The following is an 11,567-nucleotide window of genomic DNA, read 5'->3' on the forward strand; positions in this document are numbered from 1 at the left end:
AGTGCAATCTGGGAGCCTGCCACCTCAAGGCAACACATGACCTATTGCATGTGTGCTGCAAACTAGGCACTTGTGTGTTGGAGATCTGCCATGTTTGGGTTTAAGGGGATCTATGGGCTAAACTCACCTTTTTTTGCTTATAAAAGCAGATTGGGGTCATATATTGTTTTGCAGACTGGGTATTAATGAGCACCATCCTAATTGCATTTCTCTTTTCTGACTTGAATATGCAGGACTCTAGAGAGCAGCAGCATTATGTTTAGCATTACGTTTAGTGGGAATGTGTGATAAACTGTGGATTGTATCTTTCAAACTACCTACAGGAATTGTATTATTTATTTCTCAAGAGGATGTTCCCTGTGGATATTTTAAGCACCTACAGTCATGAAGACTTGGAGAGTTCAGGAGAGAACTATATATTTAGCCTTCAGAAGGGGAATCCAAAGAATCCTGAATTCTTCTCTGTGCCAGGCCATACCAAGGTAAAAATCAGCAAATGGATTAGTCCCAGTTTTCTTGATATACTTGTAGTATTAAAAGATTTACAATATCCAGTCCATAACTATTGAATTACATAATTATTTTTAGCAAAGCTTTTGTGATTTTTCAAATTCCTCTTTGTATGTTAAGCTTTTCTTCTTTTCGTTCTGGAATTGCATTTGAATCTGGGCATTGGTGACTTTGGTGCTTTTAGACAGTGGATCCGTATGCATTAAATAATTTGTGGAGAAGAGTCAGACACTTTCCTAAAAGGCACTAAATCATGCAGTCACAAAAATCTGTTGTTGTAGCTAAGGGGTTTCTGGTTTACTGAAGCTGATTGTCTTTTTTGTATTTGAATCCTTCAGTGCTCTTCATGGTTGGGTTCAAATCTTGATCAGCAAGTTTCAATAATTTCAAAACTGATTCTCTTTTTCTGAATTACTCCATGCTAGTTTTTGGAGTTCTAGAAGAGGCTGTCTGGGACGCTTTTTTTTTAAGCATTTATCCCTTGCATAAATTGTTCAATGGTGGTTGTGTCTAGATGAACATTTCTATTAGAACTAGGACCAATAAAAGCAATGATGTGTAACTTCAGTGAAAAGTGAGCTGAGAAGATTCTCTGTGGGAATGAAAGGTTAGTGGTGTAGATTCCTTGGTGGAAGCAAGGGTCTTGAGTACTTTGCTGCATTTCTGCATGTACTGTGTGCCTAAATGTTTGTTTGTATAAACATCATTTGTGGCATAGCACTTACTGATCTTCTTAGATTGTTTGAGCAAGTCTTATCTACCACACCATTAATGTCTGTCTAGTTTTTTATTCATTAATTAAACATTGAAAACGTGAATTTAAATATCAAAAAAATGCATTTCCACACAGGTAGTCAACTCCTTAAAGATGGATTGATTTGACTCATCTTACATTGTTCCTGAGGGCAAATCAAACAGATAACTTTGGAATTCCTAAAATGTGCAATTTGAGAGAAGAAAGCTGTTCTGAATCCAGCCTTTCCACTGTCCTGCATTAGGGCTCATGTTAACAAACAGCCATTTTGCTGAGGCATTTTGTTTCTGTACTTGACTGCCTGCCTTGTTCTTCTGTTGACTTTGACAGCCTGCATAGCTGAGAGAGTTGATGTGAACATGCTGCTGGCTCTTTGCACAAATTCAGTTACGCACATAAATGCAAACTGCTGACAGCAGGGAGCTGTAACAGTATAAATTACTGTAGGGAGATCTACTAGATCCTGAGAGTCAGCTCTTCATGATGTAGTCTGTCTTTAGAAAGAAAAGCCTAAAGTAAGGCCTAGGATCTGATTCTTGTCTTTTACAGTTAACTGTTAAGTACTCTGTTTTCAACATTCATATTGCTTAAGCTGCTGAACATTCTCTTTATATTTTAATAATGTTGTTTTAGCAAGGGTCTATCAAAGTATTTTGTACTTCTGTTTCAGATTCCTATTAATGTGACAACTGTTGGGTTTGTTCCTATTTATGGTGATGATACGACACACAAAGTTCTTGCTTTGTTTTCACCGTTGGACTCTCTTAAAGGTTTCATTTTAAGATTTTAATCTCTGTTGCTGTTCCTTCTTCTGTGACAGATACATGTAGCCAAGTCCTTCTTCATTTCATGCTAATGTAGCTCATAACTTTGCCATTTTTACATTTTTTGTTCACTGCATTCTTTTTCCCCATAGTATTTTTGTTGATTCATATACAACAGTGATCGGACTCTGCATGCTAATCAGAGTAGAACTGGACCCATTGGATTCAGAATATATGTAGCAAAACAACATGATACTTATCTGAATCTGTATACATCATGTCTTTATGTACACCTCACCTCTCCAGAAGGAATTTATCACTCACAGAGTCCATTACTTTGCCCATAAATTTAGATGTTCTTTATTAGCAATGATTGATCATCATCAAGTGTAAGTTTGTCTTTAGCTTTAGGTCCTACCAGGTCCTGCCTAGGATGACATCTAAGATGTCATTTTGTGTTGTGTTGTTGTGGTTTGTTTTTTTTCCCTTACCTTTCTCCCTTCCATGTTTTCTTCTCTTTCCATATAATGCCATGTATATGATTGCCAAGATGCCACAAATGCTGATAGATCAAACTTCCTAGTTGCTAATCACATGGCCATCAGCCTTTTTGTATTCATCTGACTCCCTAAAATTTGCACAGTTTCAATATCAATATCCATTAGTATTTCAAAACTAAAATATATATATGAATGAGATTCCTAGCAGGCCTGGTTTTTATTGGAAGGAGGTGCTAGAGCACAGTGATGAAATTTAGTGCTTGTATCTGAAAAACAGCTGTTGTATATCATACTGAATGAAATCTGTGTTTGGTTTTATTGTTCTCAGCTTTCAGATAAGTTTTGGACTAGGAAGCATTACATTATTACATTAAGAGAGGGTATATAGGACCACATTTGCTGTGCTAGGGTAGTAAGAGCTGCATTAATGTAGTGCCAACTAGAAGATGCTTAACTTGATTACTAAAATGTTATTCCTAATTGTTTAGCAGCTTTAATATGTTTCTTCTGAAATGGTAAGAATCACTAACTTCTTATTTTTCCCCTTGTTTTTTTTCAAGCTGTAGCCCTGTATCTTGCTGACCAGTGGTGGTCAATTGATGACATTGTGAAAACATCTTACTGTGCTAAACAGGGGCTTCATCAGGTAAAGCGCTTCAGCATTCACCTAGCAATTATTCTTACCCTTCAAAATAATGACAAATAGCTAGTGTGTGAGATGGTACATGTCTTCATTTAATTCAGAAATGAATTGGCTGTCTCAAGTTAAAAGCAAGGTCAGCGGGAATAGAGGAATGGTGATAGCAGATAACTTTATTGTGAAGATAGTGTGTAGGGCAAGAGTGACACTCATACAGTACCTTAATTTATAAGCTATTTAGATGTTAACAATGTTAAAAGTTTTTTCTTTGCTCTCTAGAATGTTGTATGTTTGGTTATATTGAAACATTGTAGTAGAGTGGTGCATTGTATTATAACAGTACCTATTGGTCTTATCAGAAGACTAGTAAGTGACAAATACTGTTGGGGACCTGTCTGATAGAGGCAAGTTAAAGCTGGTGGTTTGTGGTGGCAGTACATGAAGTCTGGGAAAGTAAGTTGCCTGGTATCTGCTTAACTGCTCATCATTGATGTTTTGCCATTAATGACACCTGTATAGCCTGGTGTTTTGTTTTTTTTCCAGACCTAGAAATCTTTTTTTTTTTTAAGAGTGTAATTTATCTGCTCATGGAATCTGGGCACTCATCTTAGGTATCTGTGTGGGATTTTTTTTTTAATTTACTGTAGAGAATTTGGAGAAAAGAACGTGGTTCCTCCATTCTTTCGCAGTGGGTAGGATAATTTTGACCTTAGGTTTCGTATGTAAAAGGAGACCTACAGGACAGAGAAAAGGATATTGAGTTCCTTGTTTCATGCCACAGAAACTGTTGTAACTGGCTGTTCCACTGCATCATGTCCTGTTGATTGCCGCTCTGTCATCAGTGATTGAGTGTGCCAAGCCCTGCTACCGCTCATGATTTCTCCTTTGTCAGGCTCCAATTACCTGATAGCCTGGGAACTCTGGGGCTGGTGTTGTGTTATGTTTGGTGAATGTTTATTAAATCCAAAAATACTTTTGAGTTAAAATTAAAATGTTCTCCCCACTGCCCTGCTACTAGCACTTCTCTCAGCTTTTACCCATTGGATCAAGAGTGACGCTGAAGTCATGAAATATTTTCTGTCTATGGTAGTGCTATATACTTAACCTGTTTTTAAGGCTTCTGAGCATCTCCACTCCTTCAAACTCCAGAACTTCATCCTTCTTGAGCACTTCTAGCATCTCTCGAATGTCTGCAGCTCTGTTAACTGACTACTTTGAAAAATAAGGTCCCTAATGTATGAGTATAAACTAATCTCACCACTCTTCTAAAATATTCTTCTCTGTCTCCTTAGGTGAAGACTGTTGGAGAGAGGATTGTACTCTATGTTCTGAACAGAATTATCTATCGGACACAAGAAAGGGGGAGAAATGAAATCCCATTTCTCTGTCATAGTAGCAATGCATATGCTAAGATCATGTGGCAAAAAGGAGAGGCTATTGGATATTATTCTGTTAAACCAAGAGGTAAAACAATGTGAATATTGAAGGATTTGGGAGGAGTAAAGTGGGAGAGATAGGGAGCTTATTTGAAGAGTATATCTTTGGTAGGCTTCACAAGCCTTGCAGACATAATGAGTTAATGTTTTCCTGAAATTATAAGAGGTCAGATTACTGTTAAAATTTCTAGCTTAGATGCTTACATACTTTAGCAGTCTAAAAGTTCTTAGGTTTCTCCATATTCTACAAAATATATTTAAAATGGTAGAAACGAGGTATGCTTGAAAGCTTACTCCACCCCACCACCCCCCACAGAACAGTTGTACATGGTTGGATTGGGCAGTGCTTGGTTGGGAGTTTTTTGTTTCAGGATTTTTTTTTATCTAACTCCAGAATGCAGAGATCCTTCTTTTATAAAACGACTGTAGAATTGAATATAATTGCACCCTCAGTAAGTTTGCAGATGACATGAACCTGGGTGGGAGTGTCGATGTGCTGGAGGTCAGGAAGACTCTACAGAGGGACATGAACAGGCTGGATCAACGAGCTGAGGCTCATAGTACTAGGTACAGCAAGGCCAAGCACCATGTCCTGCCCTTGGGTCACAACAAGCCCTGACAGTGCCAGAAGCGTGGAGCAGAGCAGCTGGAAAGGGCCCAACAGAAAAGACCCTGGGGGTGCTGGTGAACAGCCAGCTCAACAAGAGCCTGCGGTGTGCCCATGTGGCCAAGGTGGCAAATGGCATCCTGGCCTGCATCAGAAATAGCGTGGCCAGCAGGATCAGGGCTGTGATTGCCCCCTGTACTCAGCACTGGTGAGGCTGCACCTTGAGCCCTGTGTTGGACCCCTGACTCCAAGAAAGCCAGTAAGATGCTGAAGCATGTCCAGAGATGGGCAGCAAAGGTGGTGAAGGATCTAGAGCACAAGTCTTAACGCGCAGTGGCTGAGGGCACTGGGGTTGTTCAGCCTGGAGAAATGGAGGCTCAGGGGAGACCTTATCCCTCTCTCCAAGTACCTGAAAGGAGGCTGTAGGGATATGGGGGTTGGTATCTTCTCCCAAGTATGAAGTGATAGGACAAGAAGAAATGACCTCAAGTTAACACCAGAGGATGCTTAAATTGGATATTGGGGGAAAAAAAATCTTTACAGAAGGAGTGGTGAAACATTGACACAGGCTGCCCACAGACATGATGGAGTCACCATCCCTGGAGGTATTTAGAAGATGTGCAGATGTGGTGCTTAGAGTCGTGGTCTAGTGGTGGATTTTGCAGTATTAAGTTAATGTTTGAATGTCATCTTAAAGGTCTTTTCCAACCTAAACAATTCTGTGGCATTTTATGGCATGATACCATAGAACTTTGCTTAGAGGCATAAGATTCAGGTACATCTGGTTTTAATGAAGACATTCCCTTTTCACATGTATTCCTTCAGAGATTACAATTGAGCCTGCAGGGTTATGTTACTAGTAGTACAGACTTTGGGTTTTTTCTTTTTCTAAAACATTATGATTTCTCTTTAATTTGGAATTTGTGATTTTCTTTTTTTAATTTTTAATATCATTGTATATAGAATCATAGAATGGTTTGGATTGGAAAGGACCCTAAAGATATCTAGTTCCAGCCCCTCTGCCATGTGCAGAGACATTTCCCACTAGATGAGGTTACTCAAAGCCCCATCCAGCCTGGCCTTGTAACACTTCCAGGCAGGGGGGTGTCCACAGCTTTGGTCTATTTGTTGCAGTGTCTCACCACCCTCACAGTAAAGAATTTCTTCCTAATATCTAATCTAGACCTACCTTCTTTAAGTTTGAAACCATTACCCCTTTTACTATCACTACGTTCTCTGATAAAAGTGTCCCTTCCCTTCCTTCCTGTAGGCCTCCTTAAAGTACTGGATGGCCCCTATAAGGTCTCCCCAGACCCTTCTCTACTTCAGGCTGGACAATCCTAACTCTCTCAGCCTGTCCTCATAGGAGAGGTGCTCTATCCCTCTAATTATCTTCATGGCCCTCCTCTGGACCTCAAGTAGGTCCACATCCTTAAGTTGGATGCCCCAGAGCTGAATGTAGCACTGCAGGTGGGGGTCTCATGAGAGCAGAGCAGAGAGTCAGAATCGCCTCCCTTGACCTGTTGGCCACACTTATCTTGATTGTGATTTGCGTTTTGGGCTGCAAGCACATTTCTGGCTCATGTTCAGTTTTTCATCAACCAAGTCCCTCTCTGCAGAGCTGCTCTCAATCGGCTCGTCAGCCAGCCTGTGTTAGTGCTTGAGATTGCCTCAACCCAGGTGCACGTTCTTGCATTTGACCTTGTTGAACTTCATGAGGTTGGCACAGGCCCACCTCTCTAGCCTGTCCAGGTCCCTCTGGATGACATCCCTTCCCTGCAGAGCATCGACTGCACCACAAAGCGTGGTGTCATTGGCAAACTTGCTGAGGGTGCACACTCAATCTCACTGTCCATGTCACTGACAAAGATGTTAAGCAGCATCCATCCCGATACTGACCCCTGAGGAATATCATATAACTTAAAACTATATAGTTTGGTATAATCTTTAGAAACTGTAAGTTTTTATTTGAATATGCTAAGATCTATGCTGCAGCACGTCAATGCTGAAATACCGATGGATGTGTTTTACCCTCCCATTATTTCAGGAAGTCCTTATAGCACTTACCAGAATCAGAAATATAAGTTGTCAGTGCTAGATGCAATGTTTGTAAGAAAGCAGCATCGTGGGAGAGACTCTGGGTTAAGAATATTGGAAGACTTTGTGAATTCATTTAATGAAGATGCTCTTGGCATAAAGTATCCATTGTCGGCTTTCATGTATACAGGCAAGCTCTTCAATTTACTCTTCTGATCTTTGTGCTTTCTTTACAAATGACTGCTATTATTCAACCTCCATGTTTGTGGCTCTGTCCTCAGTTTCCGTGTTAAATGTTCTGCTCTTCAGTGCAGACTAAAAATCCTGATTTAAGATGCTGAAGTAGTTCCTGATTAGATTTTTAATCCTTTACATGGGATTAGATTATTGGATCTGTGTTGGCTTTCTGCTACTGTGAAATTTACCACTGTGTCCCCACACTAGCCTCCAGAATGGGCTGTGGTATATCTGTCTGTGCTCTAATGTCTATCTTTCATTGTAACGCTTTTTTTTTTTTTTTTTTGGCTAACATCTAAGATGCACAAGGTCATTCAACTTACACTTTCTCAGAATTTCTGGTCAAATGGACATACTAGGCTATGTTTTAACTTGTGTATAAGTAGGTGCAGTTCTAATCTAGAAGGAAAACATTTAGGGCTCTTTCATTAGCAACTTGAGGATTGTCATCTAAGAAATGAAACACGTCCTGGAAGTTGCATTGCTTACAACTGTGTTCAGGCAAGCACATTTCCTCTGCCCTGTTTAACAAGGGTTGTCCTATTCTTAGGCCATCTGCCATGCTTTCTTTTGTGAACTTTTTCATCTGGCCTTCTTAGCCACTGGAAGCCGCTGCTTTTCTCAGTACCATTGTCTGTTGTTGGATCTTACTACCCCTGTTTTGTTAGGCTTCAACCAGCAAGTGGCCTTGAGCAGAATTTCCTTTCCCTGGTCAAGGAATGATACAACAGGGATTTTCTCTGCTTGGATTATGCATCAGTAGTGAATCGAGTGAAAAGCAATAGTTTTCCAGGTAGCCCCTAGAGAATAGTGTCAAAGCATGCTTCTCCACCTGTGTATTTAGTGTATATATATCGTGAGAGAAAAGAGGTGGAGGGACAGCAGAGAAGAAAATATTCCAGACATGAGCAGTTGGTGGATGATAAACCATGAAATGGTAATGGGTTTGCCTGCTTAGAGATGGCTTTTTAAAAGTGCCTATAGTAACACAGGGTGAGACAAAAATCACTTGACTATATCTTCTACTGAAGAACCCTTCCATCCTGGGTTGAGTCTTGTGGTTGGCAGGAACAGTGACCAGTGGAGCTGTAAAACTTGCATCGTGTGTAGCAAAGAAGAAAATTCCATCCATCTCGATTTGTAGCTTAAGGTAATAATGGAAAGTGATTAAACCTGAAGAAAGGTTTTATTGAGAAGGATGAGTGGGATAAAGCAGTATTATGTTTATTTCAGACTTTACTGTTGTTGAACGGTTTTTGTGTATGGTGGAAGATAAAATAAATTTGATTTCAGATAAACTTAAAAAAATAAGGCAAAGTTGAGTAAATAATATATATAATATAACGGGGTTTTACGTTTTATGTTTGTCCAGCTTGCAAGCAATATTTTGAGAAGTACCCTGGGAATCCTCACCTATTGTGGGAGGTGGAAGGAGCAGGAAATTGGTTCCAGAGAACATCTATTATGGCTATGTTGCAACATGAAAAGCGCATAACTGCAGGTATGGATGCTTTGTTTTGTTGTCTCCTGACACTTAGTAGAAGTTGAAAAAGCACTCTGCAAGTACAACAGTGACTTCTGTGAACACTGCCTGTGGAAACTAGCAGAAAGATTTTTATTTGTCGTGAGACTTGTGAGATCATATTTGGAAAAGTTAATTGTTATATAAAGGTTCTACAAATCTCCATTTCCCTATTTCATCTTTTAACAGGAGAGGCTTCACAGAAAGAAAATAATGTCCAAGCAGAGGTTCCTGTTCAGGATGCAGCAGTATCTGAAGTAAGTGCACAGTCTGAACTAGAAACAACGCAAAGTGTAGGTACACAGACTGATATTTCTTTTAAGCAGTTTGGTAGTCAGAGGTGGAGAAATAAGAGTATTGTTTGGTCATATCATAGCTTAATTGTCTCAAGTCTGCACAACATACACAGAAAAAGTAACAGATGCATTTATCTTATGTTGTGCTTCACACTGATGTAACATTGACCAAGCTGTAGTTAAAAATACTTTTATTGTGAGGAGGGGGGAGCTGTCGCTGTGAAAGTAGAGCGTCTGTGCCACAGCTGTCAGGGTCCATAGTTCTAGTTCTTTGCTAGCAGATTGGAGAAGGGAGAGTATTTCAACTGGCTCTGAGACTGAACTGCCTAGAAAGCTGTTGAATAGTAGAGTCATCTTAAGGGTTGAGAGAATGAGGAAAAGTGTTTATAGAAGTGCACATTCACATCACAGTTCAATACAATGTAAGGTGTTTAGTTTACTTTCAGAGATCCTTATATTGTCTGTATAGAAGGATTTCTTTTTTTTTTGTATGTATTTGAAATATCAGCCAGTTTACAGCTACATATAGATATGTGTTCATAAATATATTTGTGTCTTTGAATATTATGAAACTGCTTCTCTTTCATTTGTGATCTGAGGCGACGCAGAGTGTGCTTGAGAAACTTGTAACTCCAAAGACATTAAGCATGGATTTGTGTGCTTCAGGACTGTCTTTAGTATTGCCATGATCATGGTCTCACAGAAATGCTTTAATTAAAAAATATGAAAAAATGACTGAATTGATATTGCTATCTAAACTTTAGATTTGAAATGTATGTCAAATGGTCCTTTACCTGGTTCAGAAAATCGGTGTTTCCCAAAGCAAAACTGACAAAATAGTGGTATTTCTTCTTAGTCTCCAAGTGAACAGAAACCACAACTCTTAATTGTTTTTCATTTGTAACAGTGTCATGGAATATGAATCTAGAACTCAGTGGTGATTCTCAATAATGATCATATCAGCAAAATTATCTACAAAATGCACCTGCTGGCTGCAGAGCTACTTGGAGAAAGTAGCAGAGAGATAACTCACAGTTACAAAATTCTAAGTACTAAGAACTCAAGCCCTCTCTCTTGCCATCTTCCCAAAGAGGAATGCTGTAGATACCAAACTGCTCCAACTACTCATGTCTTGGTAGAGTTGCTGGCAGCTCTCTTGGTACGTGCACTATCTGTAAGCAGTTCTGCAATGCTGTGCAATCTGCTGGACCACCAAACAAAAGCCCACATCCCTCCAAACTAGGAAGAAATATTCCCCAACTTGAATTTTCACCTTAGTGCTCCCCATTTTGTGTGTTTTGATGCTGGAGTAATTTGTCATTAGTGTACAAATTCTTACGTATTTAAAACTCATTTGAAACTGTTGCAAAAAAACCAGCGGAATGTAGGTATCGCCACTTTTTGCTGGCCCGCTTGGGTGGTACTGTCACCAACATTGGGAGTGAAATTCCTTAAAGCCAGGTCGAGCTTTAACAAGCAGGCATTGTTTTATTCAGCACCAGGGACATGGGAGATCTCTCCACCTGACATGTCTGCTGGATGTTGTATCTGCCAAAGCTTGTATCAGTCTATTATGTACATATGCATTAGATGGATAACTGTTCCCTCTATTATTGGTTATACATTTAAATTAGCCTTGCTTCTCATGTAAGGCAGGACTAGTGCTCCTTGCAGGTTGGGTGGGTCAAATTCTCTTTGTCTTGAATTGAGTCGGTGGTCACTATCTCCCCCTGCTGCCTTTACTTTTGGCCAAGTTTCAGACCTTTTACAAACAGTACATGAGATTTCTGCATTCTCCTAATCTTCAAGGTTAGAACTTTTCATTAGGAGTCTTGTTTGGTCTGAACATCCTCAAGGGCAAATGGCCTTTCTGCTGTTTCTAAGTACCCACTGTATCTTCTACTCATTAACTCAAAGGTTTAGTTGATGCCTTCCATCCTCAAGGCAGCATTCCTTTCAGGACTGAATTGCCATCCTTTAGGCAACAGTACTGGAAGTGAGGTTGGAAGAGTGGTGGAACACCTGGGTGCTAGTTATTGCCATTTCAAGATTACTTCCAGCAGTTGAGAACAATGTGTATAACTTTATTTGTACTTACTTCACTGTATCAAGTGCTTAATCCACTGAGTCCTCAGCTAACCTGAATTAAAAATGGAAGTATTACGATGAGGGTAGGAACAAGAGGCAAAAGAACTTGGAGGAAGATAGAACTCTGACAAAAGCAGCCTCTTCTGCTGATTGTGCATGTAACCTGCATTCCTGCT

General features: G+C 39.7%; 1 protein-coding gene across 1 annotated transcript in view; it reads left to right on the plus strand.

Annotated features, from left to right (window-relative positions):
- Positions 1-350: 350 nt before the first annotated feature.
- FAM169A (family with sequence similarity 169, member A) overlaps positions 351-11,567 on the plus strand; it is a 19,341-nt gene continuing 8,124 nt past the window's right edge. Inside the window, exons 1-7 of the mRNA XM_009867911.1 lie at positions 351-482; positions 1,935-2,034; positions 3,089-3,174; positions 4,461-4,632; positions 7,259-7,438; positions 8,858-8,986; positions 9,197-9,264. Of these exons, the coding sequence (XP_009866213.1) occupies positions 351-482; positions 1,935-2,034; positions 3,089-3,174; positions 4,461-4,632; positions 7,259-7,438; positions 8,858-8,986; positions 9,197-9,264 (867 nt within the window). The remainder of the gene's footprint in view (positions 483-1,934; positions 2,035-3,088; positions 3,175-4,460; positions 4,633-7,258; positions 7,439-8,857; positions 8,987-9,196; positions 9,265-11,567) is intronic.

This window comes from Apaloderma vittatum, unplaced genomic scaffold (assembly GCF_000703405.1).
Source record: "Apaloderma vittatum isolate BGI_N311 unplaced genomic scaffold, ASM70340v1 scaffold14004, whole genome shotgun sequence".
In the NCBI taxonomy this organism is placed as follows: domain Eukaryota; kingdom Metazoa; phylum Chordata; class Aves; order Trogoniformes; family Trogonidae; genus Apaloderma; species Apaloderma vittatum.